Source organism: Dendropsophus ebraccatus, chromosome 8 (assembly GCF_027789765.1).
Source record: "Dendropsophus ebraccatus isolate aDenEbr1 chromosome 8, aDenEbr1.pat, whole genome shotgun sequence".
NCBI lineage: Eukaryota > Metazoa > Chordata > Amphibia > Anura > Hylidae > Dendropsophus > Dendropsophus ebraccatus.
Window position 1 is genome coordinate 56,012,028 of NC_091461.1, and position 21,873 is coordinate 56,033,900.

The window sequence follows — 21,873 nt, forward strand, 5'->3', positions numbered from 1 at the left end:
ATCCATCCTAGAGTTTTGCAAGAATTAAATACTGTGTTAGACAGACTGTTATTCCTAATATTTAAAGATTCTATTACGACAGGGATTGTTCCACATGACTGGCGCATAGCTAATGTGGTACCAATATTCAAGAAGGGGTCAAAGAGTGATCCTGGAAACTACAGGCCCGTAAGTCTAACATCTATAGTAGGTAAAGTATTTGAGGGGTTTGTAAGAGATGCTATACTGGTGTATCTTAATGAAAATAATCTTATGACGCAGCACCAGCATGGATTTATGAGGGATCAGTCCTGTCAGACTAATCTGATCGGCTTCTATGAAGAGGTAAGTTATAGACTGGACCTGGGGGAGGCTGTGGATGTTGTGTATCTGGACTTTTCAAAGGCATTTGATACTGTGCCGCATGAAAGGTTGGTCTACAAAATGAGGATGCTGGGACTCAGGGAAAACGTATGCAAATGGGTAAGTAACTGGTTGTGTGATAGAAAACAGAGGGTGGTCATTGATGGAACATATTCAGATTGGGTTTTAGTTACTAGTGGGGTACCACAGGGGTCAGTGTTGGGTCCACTTCTTTTTAATATTTTTATTAATGATCTTGTAGAGGGGCTACAGAGTAGAATCTCCATTTTTGCAGATGATACTAAACTGGGTAAAGTAATCAGTACGGAGGAGAATAATATCATATTACAGAGGGATTTGGAGAAGCTAGAGGCTTGGGCGGTGAAATGGCAAATGAAGTTTAATGTGGATAAATGTAAGGTTATGCACTTGGGCCGTAGAAATAATAAGTACAGTTACGTGCTAAATAATAAAACACTGGGTAAAACTACTTCCGAAAAGAAACCGGTGGGTGTTGGTGGACAGTAAACTCAACTTTAGTGATCAGTGCCAGGCAGCAGCTGCCAAGGCTAATAAAATAATGGGATGCATCAAAAGAGGTATAGATGCTAAAGATGAGAACATAGTTTTGCCTCTTTATAAATCACTGGTCAGACCACACATGGAATACTGTGTACAGTTTTGGGCACCGGTATATAAGAAGGACACAGCTGAATTGGAGCGGGTGCAGAGGAGGGCAACAAAGGTCATTAAGGGAATGGGTGGGTTACAGTACCAGGACAGGTTATCAAGCTTGGGGTTATTTACGCTAAAAAAAAGATGTCTTTGGGGCGATCTGATCACAATGTACAAATATATGAATGGACAGTACAAAGGTCTTTGCAGTGATCTTTTTACTCCTAGGTCTGTAACCATGACAAGGGGGCATCCTCTACGTCTACAGGAAAGAAGATTTCATCATCAGCATCGACGCGGGTTCTTTACTGTACGAGCGGTAAGACTGTGGAAATCTCTGCCACATGATGTTGTCATGGCCGATTCATTAAATAAGTTCAAGGGAGGCCTGGATGCTCTTCTTGAACAATATAATATTACAAGTTATGGGCATTAGATTTCCGGTGATAAGTTGATCCAGGGATTGTTCTGGTTGCCATTGGAGTCGGGGGGGAGTTTTCTCCCTGTGGTGGGGCAATTGTCATCTGCCTCATGGGGGGTTTTGCCTTCCTGGATCAACACAGTAGGATTTCCCTAGGTTGAACCTGATGGACTCTTGTCTTCTTTCAACCTTATTTACTATGTATATACTGAGTCAGCCGTCGTTCATGTATCAGCTGTTACATGGAACAATACGGAGCTGGCTGCCAATGATTTTTTGACATGCAGAAAGCCAACAATCGACAACAAGCTAATGTTTGTTCTCTCCTCGGCTGAACATTGTCTTTATTACATAGAGAGATATCTGCCCAATTCGGCCTGATTCAGCAGATTATCGCCCCATGTAATAGCGCTTTTACTGTTCCTTCTTGACAGGTTTTTGTTTCATGTTTCTGTTCTTCAGTTTTTTGTTTGCTAAACACACACCTCAAGATAATGATTCTTTATCTCATTGCATAGTCAAATGCTATCTGTAGAACTGCTGTCATACGCTTTATTGTATGTACCTCACATATCTGAGCAACTATCTATGTAATATTTCACTTTAATAAATATTAACTTTTAAATAAAAACATGCCAGAAAGCAATTAATCCTTTTATTTTCAAATTGTATATAACTGTGAGTCAAGTTTAACTGTTTTCTATAAAGGAAATAAGAGGCAGAGAGAGGCATGTAAGTTGTGTATGGTTTCCTATCCTAACACAGGTCTGATTCCATAAGGAGCACATGATGGGCAGGACAACCCTCAAGCTGTGCCGACCAGATATTAAGTGGTGCTAGTGCTGATTTATCTGCACATCCAGAATCTACTGACATATCACCGTCACCAGGGCCGCCATCAGGAATTTCGGGGCCCCATACAACCAAAGTGTCTGGGCCCCCCACATTAATAAAAAAAAAAAAAATTGTGTGTTCGACCCACGCCTTGCTGGGAGGTATAATTTGGTTCAGATCAATTCTAGAGAACTGGCTCATATACCCCATTTTCCCCAGTGGCTTAAAATGTAACCTCTGTTATACAGTTATAAAATTATAGAAATTAAATGTGAACAAGGTGCAATTCAAACAGACACTTACTTGTATAGCTGCCTCTTGTGATCTGTATGCAGTGCATTATATTGACCCCTGCAATGTACAATTTATAGCGTGTCTACAAGCCCAGCGGGGCTCATTATGATGGAGACTAAAACTTATACAAGAGTGGGGTAGGGGTTCCCCTGTATTCGGAATGCTGTTGAGTACTAGGCAATGCCCCGTTTGGGGTTATTGAATTTCGAGGGTCTGGGGGGGGCTGTTTGATTTGTATATGTTCACCAATATCCCCCCCCCCCCCCCCCCCCCCCGGTATGCTCACTAACATAGAATATGTTGATAAGGCTAATATAATGAGGCTGTTCTATGTTAGTGAGCATATACAAATCACCCCCCCCCCTTGGCAGACTAGTTTAGCTCACCCAAGCCAGTGATAGCGAATACATGGCGGTGAGAACGCTTTCTAGGAGATCCTGTTTGTGCAGCAGAGGTGTCTTTATCCTGCTCTGCATAGACCCTCGAAAATTCAATAATCCCAGATGGGGCATTGCCGAGCACTCAACAGCATTCTGAATACAGGGGAACCCCTACCCCACTCTTGTATAAGTTTTAGTCTCCATTATAATGAGCCCCGCTGGACTTGTAGACACGCTATAAATTGTACGTTGCAAGGGTGAGTATAATGCACTGCATACAGAGCACAAGAGACAGCTATACAAGCAAGTGTCTATTTGAATTGCACCTTGTTCACATTTAGGTTCTACAATTCTATAACTGTATAACAGAGGTTACATTTTAAGCCACTGGGGAAAATGGGATATATGAGCCAGTTCTCTAGAATTTATCTCACACACAGACACCAGCACACATGTATACAGACACCAGCACACATGTATACACACATACAGACACCAGCACACCAGGGCACGATGAAGTTTGAACTTCTGCAACCTGGAGAAATCACCTGATATCACCTGCAGTCCTATGTAACACCACATAACACAGTGGTATCTCTGAGTACAGATAATGTAGTAGATTTCACCTCCAGTCCTATGTAACAGCACAGATAACACAGTGATATCTCTGAGTATAGATCATGTAGTAGATGTCACCTGCAGTCCTATGTAACAGCACAGATAACACAGTGATATCCCTCTGAGTACAGATAATGTAGATGTCACCTGCAGTCCTATGTAACACCACAGATAACACAGTGATATCTCTGAGTACAGATAATGTAGTAGTCACCTGCAGTCCTATGTAACACCACAGATAACACAGTGATATCTCTGAGTACAGATAATGTAGTAGCTGTCACCTGCAGTCCTATGTAACACCACAGATAACACAGTGATATCTCTGAGTACAGATAATGTAGTAGTCACCTGCAGTCCTATGTAACACAACAGATAACACAGTGATATCTCTGAGTACAGATAATGTAGTAGCTGTCACCTCGGGGCGCCCCTACTAAATGATGTTCTACAAAATAAGAAAAGTGTCATACAGGGACTCACAGGTGACGTCTTCTTTGATCTGAGGCGTTACTTTCCCTTTTCCTCTCCATCCGGCCCAGACCTCCATGATGATTCCTTCCAGATATGTTTCATCCCCTTAGAACCTGCGAGACAAACAATTTAGGCTCCGCACATTTCTAGCAACTTCCTTTCCTTTCTCCCCCCTGTAGGCTCCCATAGTAACTGCGCTGTGTGGGATGCCCCCTGTATGTAGGATTCCCAGCTGTGCCCCCATGAGCTAATAATGCCCCTAGAGGTGGCCCCCATGAACTAATAATGCCCCCAGAGGTACCCCCATGCACTAATAATGCCCCCAGAGATGCCCCCATGAGTTAATAATGCTCCCAGAGGTGCCCCCATGAACTAATAATGCCCCCAGAGGTGCCCCCATATACTAATAATGCCCCCAGAGGTGCCCCCATATACTAATAATACCCCCAGAGGTGCCCCCATGAGCTAATAATGCCCCCAGAGGTGCCCCCATATACTAATAATGCCCCCAGAGGTGCCCCCATATACTAATAATGCCCCCAGAGGTGCCCCCATACACTAATAATGCCCCTAGAGGTGCCCCCATGAACTAATAATGCCCCCAGAGGTGCCCCCATACACTAATAATGCCCCCAGAGGTGCCCCCATGAACTAATAATACCCCCAGAGGTGCCCCCATATACTAATAATGCCCCCAGAGGTGCCCCCATGAACTAATAATGCCCCCAGAGGTGCCCCCCATATACTAATAATGCCCCCAGAGGTGCCCCCCATATACTAATAATGTCCCCAGAGGTGCGCCCATACACTAATAATGCCCCCAGAGGTGCCCCCATATACTAATAATGCCCCCAGAGGTGCCCCCATATACTAATAATGCCCCCAGAGGTGCCCCCATATACTAATAATGCCCCCAGAGGTGCCCCCATATACTAATAATGCCCCCAGAGGTGCCCCCATACACTAATAATGCCCCCAGAGGTGCCCCCATACACTAATAATGCCCCCAGAGGTGCCCCCATATACTAATAATGCCCCCAGAGGTGCCCCCATATACTAATAATGCCCCCAGAGGTGCCCCCATATACTAATAATGCCCCCAGAGGTGTCCCCATATACTAATAATGCCCCCAGAGGTGCCCCCATACACTAATAATGCCCCCACAGGTGCCCCCATACACTAATAATGCCCCCAGAGGTGCCCCCATACACTAATAATGCCCCCAGAGGTGCCCCCATATACTAATAATGCCCCCAGAGGTGCCCCCATACACTAATAATGCCCCCAGAGGTGCCCCCATATACTAATAATGCCCCCAGAGGTGCCCCCATATACTAATAATGCCCCCAGAGGTGCCCCCATATACTAATAATGCCCCCAGAGGTGCCCCCATACACTAATAATGCCCCCAGAGGTGCCCCCATATACTAATAATGCCCCCAGAGGTGCCCCCATATACTAATAATGCCCCCAGAGGTGCCCCCATATACTAATAATGCCCCCAGAGGTGCCCCTAAAAAAAACAAACATCCTACTCACCTAATCCGCGCTGTGCAGGCAGCAGCTCTTCCTCCTCCTCTTCGGGCTCCATCTTGCGAGCCGCAGGGACGGGACTTCCGGCAGACGTGATGACGTCACATCATCACGCCTGCCGGAGGGGCACATGATCACGGCCCGGCCTCCCATAGGCTGCTGGTATGAAGTGTCGGCAGCCTATGGGAGGGAATACAGGAGGAGGACGCTGACAGGTCCTTCTCCTGTATTCTGATCGCTTTAATGTTCCGCCCGCTGTGCGGGCGGAACATTAAAGCGATCAGTGCATCCCGAGAAGCTGCGTGGCCGCAGCTTTTCGGGATGCTCAAAAACAGGTGGCAAGGGGGGCCGTGCGGACCCCCCTAGCGTAGCGGTCGGGGGGCGGCGGCCGGCGGGCCCGCTGGGCCCCCCCCTGTGTCTCTTAGGGTCCGGGCCCCATACGGCAGTACCAGTTGTACTGCCCTATCGGCGGCCCTGACCGTCACCTTATAAGCAGAAGATTTTTTTTTTATAAATAATCTCATTCCTAACAGTTGAAATAAAGAGAAAAATAATCATCCATAAATCTGCTAAATCCTATAATCTGGACATAACCTGAGTGTGGGCGACTAGGAAAGCATAATAATTTCATTCATATTACTGTACCTGTTCCATCAGGAATCGATCTCACGAATGTTGGAAGCATCTTGACAATTGCTGTTGGGTTTGTGTCCCGTGACAGACCATCTTCCATTTCTTTTTTGAATCGGGACATAATATCCAATAATGTTTCATCTGAAAGTCGCATTGCATACAGGTACTTATCAATCTGTGAAGAGAAGAAAAAATTTCCTGAATTGGCAAGGCTGAAAGGACATGAAAATATTATATGGAAAGGGGAGTACATTATCATACTGTCTGTACGATATTTTGCTGATGTTCAGTGCAGACTTGCAATGTTAAAGGGGTACACAGGCGAAAATCTTTTTCTTTCAGATGAACTGATTTAAGAAAGTTATATAGATTTGTTATTTACTTCTATTTAAAAATTTCTAATATTTCCATACTTATCAGCTGCTGAATGCCCTGCAGAAAGTGGTGTATTCTTTTCAGTCTAAAATAGTGCTCTCTGCTGACATCTCTGTCCATGACAGGAACTGCCCAGAGCAGGAGAGGTTTTCTATTTGGATTTGCTACTGCTCTGGACAGTTCCTGTCATAGACAGAGGTGGCAGCAGTGTGGCAGGCAACTGTGTCAGACTGGATAGAATACACCACTTACTGCAGGACATACAGCAGGTGATAAGTAATGGAAGACTGGAGATTTTTTAAATAGAAGTAAATTACAAATCTGTATAACTTTCTGAAACCAGTTGATATGAAAGAAATTGCAGGATTTTGTAACACTGACAATGATAGCACCAAGAGAACTGTTTCTATTCTGCAAAAGGATTCTGGTACAATTGTGGCGAATGGTGTTTCATCTTAAGACACCCCCATTTTATTTTAATGCCACACCCCTTTGCAAAAAAAATGGCAAATGCTGGTTTCACACATGGCAGGTTTTTTTTTTTTTTTTTTTTAGAAAACAGCCACTGCATTAAAATGCAAAAAAAAAACAGAAAGCCACTTCTGGCTTTGGCACAAAAACTGAAGTGGCATTTAAAAAAAACAAAAAAAAAACTGCCGTGTGTGAAATTAGCGTGAAACACAAATGTGGTGCACAGCATGTCAGCCAGTTTTTTTGGGGGAAAATGTGGGACACTTCAGGAAGGGCACGGAGCGGGAGGCGCAGACCTAGCGGAGGCCCAGCATGACTAGGTTAGCTGGGAATGTAGTTTAAGGGGTTAAGTGGGGCAGTAAGGGGTTAAGTGTGAGCCAGTTGGGAGGGGGTGAGGGGTTTGAGGAGAAAATGCGGGAGTTGCTAGGTGAGTCACTTACCAACGGACGCGGTGTTATAAGAAGAGGAGGAAGAGGTGGAGCTACAGTTCTTGCCGGACCCGATTCAGCCCGCCCGCCCTATTACAGGCTTTTGGTGTTCGGGTGTGGGCTTTGGGTGCTTTCTTTGTCATGACAGCCTGCGGTAGGGAGTTCTTGCAGGGCACGTTAAGGTGGTAATTCGGATGGGGACCCATAAGAGGGATGATACTCCCCGCTTGTTTGGTGGCTTGTGGATGGAAAATGGTGCAGTGCCAGATGACAGATTTGTCAGCCCCTGAGTCGGCGCGGTGCGGCTGGGGGGATAGCCAGGAATACTGGTGCTGCTGCAGGGTGCTCTGCCAGACCTCCCTAGTCATAATGGGTTAACTAATGTTATTGTTATTATTGTTATTTATTTTTATGTTTGTTAATTATTGGAAGCACTTTTAATAAAGAGGCTGTTATGGCCAATTTTTTCCAACGTTAAAGGAGGTGTCCTCAAATAATGGGTCAAAGGGGGGAGGGTGTGTGTGGAATAAGGGGTTTTAGTGGGGGGGGGTAGTGGTCGGTAGGGGATAGACGAAGGGACTCAGCAATACCTTAAGTCATGGTGTATTTTAAATGGTAAATCTGCCCCCAATGTATTTGCTTCGCTCAGATTGTTTCTTTACAAATGTAATTTTAGTAAAATGGAAAAATGATGGATGTTCTTGTGGATAGCTCATAGCTGTAAGGATAACAAAACTAGAAAAAAGTAAAAGTAGATCGAATGTATCTTTAAAGCAAGTTGTTTGCTAATGCTGTGTTTTCCAGCCAGGGTTCTATGTTAGTACTTGAATACAGTTTCTATGACTTTGTTATACAAGTTATTTTAAAGATAACAGGAATTTTAGAGAAGTAACATGCAGGAATGAACATGTCTTATAACATGGAACAAGAACAAACCGCTGGCTTATGTCATGTAAAAATTGGTAGCTTTTACAATGTGTGTACAGGCAGACATTTTTCTATAGACTTTAATTTAGAATATTATTAAGTTACATATGTAGTGCCCAGGACCGTGTGCCACTGCGGTATATACATGTATGTAGGTCACTGATGTTTTTTGTATTTCAGGGTAATTTGTGGATAAAATTAATATAGTGCATTTTTGTCTTTAGGTGTCTCCATTTTCTCCCATAGCGAACACATGCTGAAGAAACTAGAGGGGTTTAGTGCCCATGTGACAGTCTGTATGTACTTGATAGGAAGTTTGCCAGTGACTTCCCTGCCTCTGGGCCTATCACAGCCCTGTAAAGGTTTTGCTCCCTAACATGGTACCCTAACATGGAGCCTGCTCCACTAATAGAAAACTAACCCAGTCCTTAGCTTATAAGTCTGGTGGAGAGGGCCATGTGCTCAGTTTGGTTGGTGTTTAGTGCAGTGTGAAAAGAGCACAAAAGACCAAAGAGTCCTAAAAGTGTCCTTTCCAGGGCCTAGCCCTATGGCCAGTACCTGAAGTAACAAAAAATCTGAGATTCTTATTTCTACAAGTTCCTGAAAGCCAGGCTATGGACTGCTAAAGCCAAAATGGATTAACTACTACAGGCAAGGGGATTCCACCTGTCCATGTTACGTGGGACTGTTACACTTATGTCTCCTTCAAGTCCTACCAGTCTGAACAAGGACTTATCTCAAGTGGTTGGAGAAGTGCTATGGGCCGACATGCCCTGCTGTCTTTTGCTCAGCTTTCTTGGCTAATGCTAAGGTTCCAGCTCTACCCAGTCATGTAAACCTGGGGCCCAGCAGAGTGATGTGCGTATATGGACAGGTCCACTTCAGGTATTCCCCCTCACCACAAGTACAAGTTTTCTTAATAAACTCCCAGAGACTTTTCCAGAAACCTCAATTATAATCTATTTTCAGTCTAATTGCTAAGGCAGAATTCTCCAAAACTTCTTAATGGGAACTTACTGGCAAAACTACCTCTCAGGCGCAAAATGCACCTTGTGTATATGGTCATGGAAACTACTGTACTGCATCTTTAAGAGACTGCCAAATAAACACTACAGTTATTCTTAAGTGTGTTTGTTCCTATACTGCACCACCACACTACAGAGGGGTCACCAATTTCACCTTTAATAGGCATGTGTTGGTGCAAAGCGAGAACTACTACTACTCCAAGCCCTGTAAAAAGTGTAGTACTGCAACACCAAGCCCTGCATGTAATATCCTGCACCCCTGGGTTACCATAGATATACTGCCATATTGTGCCTTATCTTATAGCTTTATTTTACTTCTATTTTACTGTGTGTAAACCAAACATAACAGCACAGCTAAAGAGTGGTTTCATACATGCCATCAACTTTTCCAGCCCCTGCTGGCAGGGAGAGAAAGGGGACGTCTCTGAACTGGATCTGGGTTATGTCTTTCATAACGATTTTTTGTTGTTGTTATTTCTCTACAAAAAAGTTTGTGAGAGGACGAGAGGGACATGGACAGGGGTGTAACTATAGAGGCTGCTGTTAAGAAGTTGTACTTGACAGAGTCCAAAAGTTTCCTTGACTCATATTAGGAAACCAGTCCTATAAGTTACATGCTATAGTCAGGGGGCCTGTTTACAATTTTGCACTGCGACCCAGAAGCTTCAGGTTACGCCTCTGGATGAGCTCACAAAGCTAAAGGGTAAATGTCACTTCACGTAGGATGTGCTGTCCTTTGTGTACATGCACTAGCATTGGCCAAGCTGTCACTTATACATGGTATTTTCCCCCTGGTTACCACTCTGCAAACTCCATCCCTGTGCCTGCTTTCCATATGCTCACCTCCAGAGTAGATGGCTTCTATATACTATATATACACTAAAAATGGGATCCTGCAATCCCACCTCACTGTAGCAAACCTTCAGAAGTTCCCAGACCAGTACTAACAGTCTAACCTGTGATTCTAATAATTTCTCTGTCCAGAAGCCCTGCATCCCAACCCCTGTATACTAACATACAGGATATATGAACTGGACCCTGAAGTTGCTTAATGAATTGGCGTTGGCGTGGGGATACCGGTGGGGCATTCCTTTTTTTGAACCGCTGCCCAGTCTTTTTGAGAGTACCGGCCCGCTCCAAGACACTGGGGGACAGGCCCGCCGGCCCCTGGTGTGACGATCTCCCCTCTGTGATGCAGCTCCATTTAGATATTACCAGCCAGATAAACTGCCTAAAGAAATTCGGAAACACACTTGGGTAAGCCTGTAATATGAAGCGTCTGTGATTTTTGAGCTTCCATTGAGAGATTCCTGTGCATTGTGCAAAAGAATGCTGTAAAACAGGTCTCCATTGTTTACACACACACACATTTGCTATGTAATCTTTACAGTGAAATCTGTGATTATATATTTTCTCAACAAACGTAATTTTAAAAAATCTATAAAATTCAAACTATATATGTATATTAATCAATGGTCATCACCTACTGTATCTGTAGCTTATCTTCTGTCAATATAGACTGCCCAGAGAATGTATGGATATCATAACTAGGTCTATAATTAACATTCACTTTTACAAACTTTATACTGTAGGATCTTACATAACTGTAGAGGATGTAGAGGTTGCAATTTTACCGAGGCCCTGGTGTTATAAGGGATTCGTATGTCTCTCTGTCACATAGAAGATACTAGTACTACACATAAAACAAGATAGTTGAAGAGGCCTATTATGTCTATAGACCTTTCATTTAGTGCCACTTTATGGGGAGTCCTCCAAAGATTTCCAGTCTAATAATAAATATACAATATATTTTCACTAATTATTCAATTGTCTTAGGGGTATAGAACCTTCCAGATGCAGGAACGTTTCTAGATAATCTTATATTTCTTATCTCCGGTAATCCAGATGCTTTGATGGAGTCATCAGGACTATGACAGCAGTGTGGGAGTGAATGAACAGGTGTGTGTATAGGTGTGTCTGTGCAGGAGGACGACTGTCACTACTACAAAGACTGAAGGGGAACAAAGGAGGAGAGAGCATGTCTATTACTAGAGTGCTGTCCTGTCTATTGCTAACTTATGGACATTAACATCAGGTTGGAACTCTTATAACAAACGTATGTATATAAGGCCTTCTGAATCTCATCTGGTGGCAGAAGTATTGTGGGTTCAACATTTCAAGGTGCCCATCTTATCTTCCTATGGGATATAAGCTATGGAGTAGTCTGGCAGAAAATTAGTCCTCTCTATCAATGGAAAGAAATATGCTCCATGTTCATGGTGGAGAAAAGCATAATAGCTAATGGCACAACATGCTTAAAGGGGTATTCCAAAGAAAATAAACTACTTTCAAATCAACTGGTGACAGAATGTTATACAGATTTGTCAACTACCCCTATTTGTAGAATATTCTATCCTTAGGGTAGCTTCACATGTACCGTATGGCAGCGGATTTGATGTAGCAGATCCGCAGCAGATTTGATCTAAATAACTGAACACAGCATCAAATCTGCTATACATATAGTACATATTAGCTGCCATATGTCCCAGAGGACATATGCAGTTCTTTTCAGTCTGACATAGCACTCCCTTGTGGTAACCCTGTACATGTCAGGAACTGTGCAGATAGGGGGAGTTTGCGCTGGGGGTTTCCCAACATAGACAGAGGTGGCAGCAGGGATTGCAGATTTTTTTAGATTGAGGTTATTTATAAATCTCAATAAGGCTGCATTCCCACGTTCCGTGATCCTGACAGATCACGGACGTGGAATGCATGTACCGGAGTCCTCCCGCACCCGGACAGCATCTGTAATTAGATGCTGGGAGCGGGGGAGACTGTATTCATAAGCGCCGCGCTGTAGTAACAGCACCGCGCGGCTGATTCATTACAGCGCGGCGCTTATGAATACAGTCTCCCCCGCTCCCATAATCTAATTACAGATGCTGTCCGGGCGCGGGGGGGCTCCAGTACATGCATTCCACGTCCGTGATCCGTCAGGATCACGGAACGTGGGAATGCAGCCTAACTTTTTGGCACTAGGTGAGTTGAATTTTTTTTTTTTCCTTTTCAAAATACCCCTTAAAGAATCTCCACATATATTAGGTAATATTCAACAGACCTGATCAGAAAACCCACTATATAATCAGAAGGACACTCAGTTTGAAGGGCATACATATACAGAAATCTATGTGGTATTAACACTCCTCAACTCATAGACTCCCTTCAATCCTCACTGTCCCCAGTCTCATCCCTCACCTGCCCAAACACAGCCACACAACACTACCACAACACCCTTAAAACTACCCTAGACTCTGTAGCTCCCCCTACTCTCCGCACACCCCGCCACAGATGCCGGCAGCCCTGGCACACCCCGGAAACTCGCTTTCTTCGGCGGTGCTCCAGGACGGCCGAACGTCTGTGGAGGAAATCGAGAACCTCCGCTGATTTCATTCATTACAAATTCACCCTCAAATCTTATTACTCTGCCCTCCACCTTGCCAAACAGGCTTACTTTACCTCTCTCATCTCTTCCCTCTCCAACAATCCAAAACACCTCTTCAACACTCTACAACAACTCTCTTCTTAAGCCCAAAGTTCAGACACCCATTACTGACCTCTGCGCTGAAGACCTGGCCTCCTTCTTTAAAACCAAAATTGACACTCTCCGCTCCGACATCACCTCCCAGACCCAAAGTCCCATAGCTCCTATTACTTCTCCCATAGGTCCCCTTCCCTCTCCCCCTTCCCTCTCAGCCTTTGACCCAGTGACAGAGGAAGAAGTCTCCAAGCTCCTCTCCTCCTCTCGTCCTACTACCTGCCCTAGTGACCCTATTCCCTCGCACCTCCTCCAGTCCCTCTCTCCTGCTGTCACTGCTCACCTCACCAAAATATTCAACCTCTCCCTCTCCTCTGGTATCTTTCCCTCCTCATTCAAACACTCTATTATAACCCCACTGCTGAAAAAACCTTCTTTAGATCCATCCTGTGCAGCCAACTATCGGCCTGTCTCCAATCTCCTCCTGGAACGTCTTGTCTACTCTCGCCTAACCCGCTATCTCTCTGATAACTCTCTTCTTGACCCTCTACAGCAGGGGTCCTCAACTGGCGGACCGCGGTCCGAACCCGGACCGCGGAGGCCAGCTGTCCGGACCCCTGGTCAGACCTCCTAACTGCCCCGGATCCGGTCCGTCCCGCTCCCCACCGCACTGCCTCCCGCCCCATAGGCGTACTGTCCTTAGATGTCAGTACGCCTGTGGGGCTGGGGGCAGTGTCGGTCCGGCCCCCGGCTGATACGAGCTCTCTGGGGATGTCCCGGGGATTCCCCAGCAGAGCGCGCACCACAGACCTCAGTGTACGCTGCCGGCCTGTCCTTCCCGGAAGTGCAGGCGGGCGGCGTACGCTGAGGTCACTGATGCGCGCTCTGCTGGGGAATCCCCGGGACATCCCTACAGAGCGCGTATCAGCCGGGGGCCGGACCGACGGGAAGAGACGAAGACAGCCGCTGCGGGGAACGAGGTGCTAGGTGAGTTGTTTTTGTTATTTTTTTTTTCTGTCTGGGGGGCATCTACAAGGGGAGAGCGCACAGGTGGACTATATACTACAGGGGGGACCTCACAGGGGGCTATATATTACTGGGGGGAGCGCACAGGGGACTATATACTACAGGGGGGACCTCACAGGGGGCTATATACTACAGGGGGGACCTCACAGGGGGCTATATACTACTGAGGGGGCTATATACTACTGGGGGGAGCGCACAGGGGGTTATATACTACAGGGGGGACCTCACAGGGGCTATATACTACAGGGGGAAAGCACAAGGGGGGCTATATACTACTGGGGGGACCTCACAGGGGGCTATATACTACTGGGGGGAGCTCACAGGGGGCTATATACTACTGGGGGGAGAGCACAGGGGCGCTATATACTACTGAGGGGAGCTCACAGGGGGCTATACACTACAGGGGGACAGCGCACGGGGGGGCTATATACTACAGGGGGAGCTCACAGGGGGCTATATACTACAGGGGGGAGCTCACAGGGGGGCTATATACTACTTGGGGGAGCTCACGGGGGCTATATACTACTGGGGGGAGCTCACAGGGGGCTATATACTACAGGGGGAGAGCACAGGGGGGCTATATACTACAGGGGGGAACTCACAGGGGGCTATATACTACTGGGGGACAGCGCACAGGGAGCTATATACTACAGGGGGAGAGCGCACAGGGGGGGGCTATGGGGCTATATACTACTGGGTGGAGCTCACAGGGGGCTATATTCTACAGGGGGAGAGCGCACCGGGAGGCTATATACTACTGGGGGGAGCTCACAGGGGGCTATATACTACAGGGGGAGAGCGCACAGGGGGGCTATATACTACTGGGGGAGCAACAGGGGGCTATATACTACTGAGGGAGAGCGCACAGGGGGGGCTATACACTACTGGGGGAGCAACAGGGGGGCTATATACTACCAGGGCAGTCACCCCCTTTGTACCTAATATCAAAGGCCTGGTGAGAGAGAAAAAAATGCCAGTTTTCCCGCTAATAAGCAGCAATTCTGTATGTAAATAGTTGAACGTTTGTGACAAAGTAACAAAACACGTTTCCTACTGATGTTCAGCTCGGACCTTCACCTGACAATAGACCCCGGTAAGTGGACCTTCACTAAAAGCTGTTGAGTACCCCTGCTCTACAGTCTGGTTTCCGACCCCTTCACTCCACTGAAACTGCTCTCACCAAAGTGTCAAACGACCTCCTGAAGGCCAAGTCACAAGGAAACTATTCCTTGCTGATTCTCCTGGATCTCTCAGCAGCGTTTGACACTGTGGACCACCAGCTTCTCCTCTCCATGCTCAGCTCTCTTGGCCTCAAGGACTCTGCTCTCTCTTGGTTCTCTTCCTACCTCTCTGACCGCTCCTTCAGTGTATCCTTCTCTGGCTCTACTTCCAGTCCCCTACCTCTTACTGTTGGGGTTCCCCAGGGGTCAGTCCTGGGTCCCCTCCTCTTCTCCCTCTATACAGCCCCCATCGGACAGACCATCAGCAGGTTTGGTTTCCAATACCATCTTTATGCTGATGACACCCAGTTATACACTTCTTCCCGTGACCTCTCCCCTGCCTTCCTGCAAAATACTAGTGACTGCCTATCCGCTCTCTCTAACACTATGACCTCTCTGTTTCTCAAACTTAATCTCTCTAAAACTGAACTTCTTGTATTTCCTCCCTCTAACAAACCTAAACCCGACATCTCCCTCTCAGTCTGTGGTACTAGCATCACTCCTGTGCATCAGGCTCGATGTCTGGGGGTTTTGTTGGACTCCAATCTATCCTTTACTCCCTATATCCAAGTTCTTACACGCTCCTGTCATCTCCATCTCAAAAACATCTCCAGAATCCGCCCATTCCTCACCACTGACACTGCTCAGACTCTGACTGTCGCCCTGATCCACTCCCGTCTTGACTACTGTAACTCCCTACTAATCGGTCTTCCTCTGTCTAAGCTCTCCCCTCTCCAGTCTATCCTGAACGCAGCAGCCAGACTCATCTTCCTCTCCAGCCGCTATACCGATGTCTCTCCTCTGTGCCAGTCACTGCACTGGTTACCCATCAAATCCAGAATCCACTTCAAGCTCCTCACCCTCACCCATAAAGCTCTCCACAACTCTACCCCTCCATACATCTCCTCCCTCATCTCCACCTACCATCCTTCCCGTGCTCTGCGCTCTGCAAATGATCTAACCTTAACATCTTCCATAATCAGAACCTCTCATTCCCGCCTCCAAGACTTCTCTCGTGCTGCACCAATTTTCTGGAATGCCCTACCCAAACACATCAGACTCATAACCAATACCCACAGTTTCAAGCGTGCCCTGAAGACTCATCTCTTCAGGCTCGCTTATAACGTTCCCTAAACTGTTTCCCCCTTCTGTTTCCCTTGCTCTATTTCTCTGACTGTTCCTGCACTTTATATGTTTACCTGCATCAGACATTGGCGTTGTTACTGGCTCATCCTGTAATTCTAATTATGTACAATGGCTGGACCATGGACAAATAAAGCACTTATGCCTGGTGTCTATGAAAATTAGTCTGTAAGCTCCAACGAGCAGGTCTCGTCTATATATTTTTATTAACTATGTACTTATTTATTCCAATTTAACTGCGTATTATGTACCTCTGTACTGTATGCATAGAAAAAAAGCGCTGCGGAATCTGTTGGCGCTATACAAATAAATGTATTATTATTATTATTATTATTATTATGTGTTGAACAAAAAAAGAACTAAAGCATATTCCAGCCAATGAGATCAAAATAATACATATATGTCAGGCTCAGTTTTGACACTCCAGCTCATTTGGTCTAGCCATTAGAGGGGATCCCATCTTTGCATCAAGCCATTCTTATGACAGTAAAGACCCTTTAAATTTTACATCACTTTTTAGGGGTCTACAGTAAAGCAGTGCAAACATCCTATCTTTATTAGAATAGGTTTATACAGTCTGTGTTTTTATCACTATAGCAGTACAGCAGTGTCACTGATCAGTAAGCTGATGCATTATATAGATGTATACGTACACTCCCATGAGTGCACAGCACGCGTTACTGCTTCCTGTCACACCTTCTGGGTGTTGCCATGGTTACAACACAGTTCAGGAAGCCCTCTAGTGAGCTTCTGTGTTGTGTGATCAAGTGAGCCGGTTATAAACATGACAATAATAGGTAACAATTCAACTGTATTAACTGTAAAAGATGACTCCTAGTAATTGTTACCTCTGTGCAACTAAAACAGTCCGATCATTCATAGAACAAGGAAGCATATGCACAGCTACAAACATGAGCAACAGCCACAGCGGTGGCCTTGCATACTGCAGATATCTTGTAATGTGTGATACACTTTAATGATCAACAGTAATGAAACATATAAGGTGGGCAGGATCAGGGAATATTCCTCCAGTCTATGCCCTTCACACAGGTCAATGGCGTGATCATTCACCCAGCCCTTTAATTTAGTCGTTGTCAGGCACACATCACATTTACATGGGGAAATGTGTGCCCGATAAGGATAACTAAAATAATTGCATTCTCTTATTGAGGCAAAAGAGCTAACTTTACAGGCACTGCCACTTTAATAACATATATGATATTAACCTAAGCACATAGTAAATTCAAATTTCTAAAGATAAAATAAATCACCAGACAAATCTAGCCCTTTAAACTTTTACTAAACTGCTTAAAATTGTATCCTGCCATTATTATTATGGGCTATGAAGCATCCATGATACAACATGGGTTGCAATATGCCATGTTGCAATGTTTTCTCATGGATTTAGTAGAATTGTGAAAAAACCCTTTCTGAGAAGCTCTGTATAAAACCAAGAGGCACTAATGTATAGTATGGGCCCATAGCAGCCATATTACAGATCCATGTAACAAACATCAGTAACATGGCTGTGTGCATGGGCCTTTAGTTTGTGTTTTTATTATGCAGTAATATATTTTCTATTACTATATGGCTCTCAAGTTAGTTTCTCATTGTAACCATAGGATGTCTGATGGTGATGTGACCCCTGAGCCCTTCTTAGGAAACCAAGAGACCATTAGAACTATGAATGGCACTTTAGAAAAGCAGAATGATAACCTTTGGGGAAGCCTTACTGGCTATCACCGATATTTCCTAATAGTGATATAACTAAGAAACAGCCGAATGCATAGCATACAGGGAATAAACTATTGTTGTTTCCTCTAACAGGTCAGTCGTCTTGTGTCATAGAATCTTATTTTATACTTATTTTTATAACGTAGATCACATCATCCATAATAGTGGTTTTCTTATTCCAGTGTTTCTTATTTGGAGGACACTTTCCTCTAGTCAGTGGATGTATTGGCTTATACAAGGTCACAAAAAGAACGGATAGGATGCACTCAGCCACTTGAAATTCCACGCCTAGTCCTGTGATACACGTCCATCCAAAAGTATACAAATCTATTAAAGGTTCCATGCAGAAGTTCTAGATCTCTGTATACCGGGCCTGAGATTCTCAGTATTACATCCTATGTCATTTTTATACACAAACCCATAAGGCATAGGGGACACAATAAATATACAGTAAAGTGATCTTCTTTCCTGTATTTTGCATCATCTTATAACCTAGCGACTGCCTAACACTAGGATATGTGTTACAATTTATTTCTAGAACAATAACGTATGTCAAAGAGGAATGGAAAGCAAAAACTTCCAACTAATGAGTGTAATGGCTGACTTGTATTAAATGATCCAAGTGGTTTGACCTCCCCTCTGGGTATTCCTCGTATATGTACACAGCAGCAGAGGTCAAATGCCTGAACCATGTCATTTCCGAGGTGCCGGTGACTCAGTAACACTATAGTGGTATAGACTGGTTTAATGCTGTGAGTGATGCTGAAGGAGGAGAGGTGACCTGCCATGTCCAAGGTGTGTCCTCGTAGATAAATCCAACCTTCCGTATGTAGAGGATTAGCAGGGACACAGTTAACTAAGGAAATTGCCTGCTACCATTACACTGACTTGTTACCTTCAGCCAGCTCATCCAAGCAGTATATGAATTCTTAATACCAAGTGATGACAAGCATTATACTGTGCTTCAGAATATGTCATTGAGTCTACGACAATCATACTAGGAAGCAGATAAAATTAGAATAAGTAAGGAGACTAAAACCCAGGCACCAGGCATCATTATGTTAGACGGTGCATTTCTAATACAGCTGTAAAGGTTGTGCATCACGTCCGCTTTTGTACAGTTACACAAGGTGTTGCAGGTAACACTACTCCAAGTCATTTTCTCAGCCCATCACCACGGTGCACAGGATCTACAGGAAGGCCTGATCATAGAGTAGCAGACATGAAATGTCTTCCACATCCTGCCTCAAGGACACTGCAGCCCACACCAAAGATACAATGTTCTTTCCCTCTTACATCCTGTACCTGTAGCCTATTGATACAGGCTACATGTCGTACGTGCTAATGAATGAATATATATGCATGGGTTTTGCATTACAGTAAGCGATGTCTAAATGTCAATTGTATCATGGGGATGTAGTAGGGGTAGGTCTCACCTTTTTGACCTGATCATCTTTGAGCTCTGTGAAGTAATAGGCCAGGAGCTGGGCAGCTATCATCCTGCGGACTGGCTTCTGTAGAGTCTTAGCCCCTTGCTGTTTTGCGAAATGGCCCAAATGTGCAGTCTCAATGTGCTGTGCAGAAATTCCCTGATAGCAGCAGTGCTCTGTCTCTCCTTCTCACTGCCCTACAAGCTCAGAGATGTAGATGTGTTTTTTTTTTTTCCTTTCCTCTCCTACAGTGACATGTTAGATCCAACCCACTTCCTGCTCAGGGATTGGCTGTAACATGTGGACTTGCTGCATTGAGGAGAGAGCAGCTTGATGATCATCAATAGGGGGCTGAGAGAGCAGAGCTGGGGGTGTGTAGGCACTGTTCCTTCTACGCTCTGCACTCTAGAAATCATGGTCTTAATAATTAAAAACCATGTCGGTTGTATAGGTATTATTATTATTTAGGACGGAGACCTCCTGAGAATGCGCCTTTAACTGCTTCCTTCCTCTGTGTGTGCTCAGTACTATTGAGATGGTGTGTGACTGTGTACAGAATACTGTGTAGGGGGAAGGGTGTGCAAGACACTAGTCTACACTGCACAGGGAGGGAGTGACAGGCTCCTGCATAGTAGGAAAAGGCTGAGAAGGATGCAACTTGAGAGAGAAAGGCGGTCTGTGTCATCTACTTAATATGTGATTATGGCACGTTCACCACGTACTGCTACAGTGATGCCCACTGCCTACTCCCCATCACTTCCTGTGCATGTACCAAAGGCATTGGCTACGAAATTCAGCCCATCTAAAGCCACCAATGCGATATGGTTTTTATATATTATACATACGTACTTTCCTACTACGACATGTGACCCTGATGACATTGTAAGGCTTTGGTATTAATAAAGAAGGACCTGATTCAGGACAGCGTGTACTGTATTCAGTATACAGATCACAGGGGGGGGGGATTAGTTGCTTAGGAGAGAGGATGCATTCTTTATGTATTAGTAAGTCATGGTGGCGTTTCACAACCTGTGATGACACAGCAACCCTTCCCCCCTGCATTTGCCAGGCTACCATTTTATTTAACATGCCCCAGGTGCAGTTGTTAAGAACGCTAGATAAGAGGAGAACAGACAGAGTAAATTAGATTAAACGCTGCATCATGTTACATGTACTACAATGTAAAGCTGCACCGAGATATTAATATGGGGAGGTGAGAATTGAATGAAAGACGGTATGTAACTGATGTAATGCTGAATTGACGGAAGAACAATTAAATAAAAATATTTTTACTTCATACTTATAACCTTTCAACTACATTACTGCTTAAAGAAGAACTCTGGCCTATATCCACTGAGAGTCCTGGGGAACAGCAGGGGGAACCATCTTGCCTGCCTCCTAGCACTGAACAAGGCATTCATGTGAATGTAGGTGATCTCAAGGTTGAAAGTCCCTGATGCTTGTATACAACTGCAATGGCTCAAAGCCTGTCCCTGGTAACACCTGAACTCAATAAAAACATTTCTTATTATACCCTAACAATGATGGGGAAGGGGGTGGCAAGAATTTGCCCTGTGGCCTCCTCCAGCGTTCAGTGCCACAGCGCCAATCTACTATGCAAGGTCTATAACGCAGCATATATCCAAGAGGAGTGGGTACCACATTAGTGTTGAATCAAGAGGGAACAGCTAGTGCCTGGCATGAAGGCCCAAGGTCCCTCTACGAGATGGCCATATGTGTTCTACCACCAGCCTTGAGCTGTTAAATTCTCTAGTCTGGCAGAAGAAGTGGCAGTCTCGGCGCCCAAAGAGATAATAACTGCAAGAAGAATTATGGTAGGAGAGACCTGTAATGCAGCCATATGTGATGTCCTGCCCCTTGATGCTAAATATCTAAATGGTTCAAATCTGGATCACTTATTCTTATGAATAGGTCTGTGCAAATGTGAACAGTTATGGATGCACATCTGAAGTCCTATTCATAGTTGTGGGGCCGCGGCTATGGACAGAACTATAATAAGTGTGTGTGGTGTCCCACTGTGGGCGTTGTTATTCTTTACACCCCTCGTAAAAGTCTGTACTTGTCTGTGATTTTGCTATAGCTGTTGTGTTACTGAAGATGACCACTAGATATCGCTATGGTGTGTAACTACGGTCTAGAAGCTGCACGGCTGAAGTAAACTAAAGGGTTATTGTTTGTGTATACACCAGATTCTGTTATCCGGTAGGATTTCTCCTCTCTTCTGCCCTATTGTCTTTTTTCTATCCCATTTCCCTATTGCACTCTTTCCACCCAACCACAACACAGCACACGTGCTGGACAGGAAGAAAGCTCCAAGTCACAAGTTAGTTTTA

General features: G+C 45.0%; 1 protein-coding gene across 2 annotated transcripts in view; it reads right to left on the reverse strand.

Moving 5' to 3' along the window:
• The window catches only part of LOC138799371 (hexokinase-1), a 50,031-nt gene extending 30,284 nt beyond the window's left edge, over positions 1 to 19,747 (reverse strand). The window contains exons 1-2 of one of the 2 annotated variants that reach the window (XM_069980429.1): positions 19,526 to 19,747; positions 6,218 to 6,380 (exon numbers count right to left, since the gene is read on the reverse strand). In XM_069980429.1, coding sequence (XP_069836530.1) covers positions 6,218 to 6,380; positions 19,526 to 19,588 — 226 coding nt within the window. In that variant the 5' untranslated portion in view covers positions 19,589 to 19,747. Of the gene's footprint in view, positions 1 to 6,217; positions 6,381 to 17,008; positions 17,028 to 19,525 lie in introns of those variants that run through there. The other variant, XM_069980430.1, reaches the window with a different exon arrangement.
• Between the last annotated feature and the right edge of the window lie 2,126 nt (positions 19,748 to 21,873).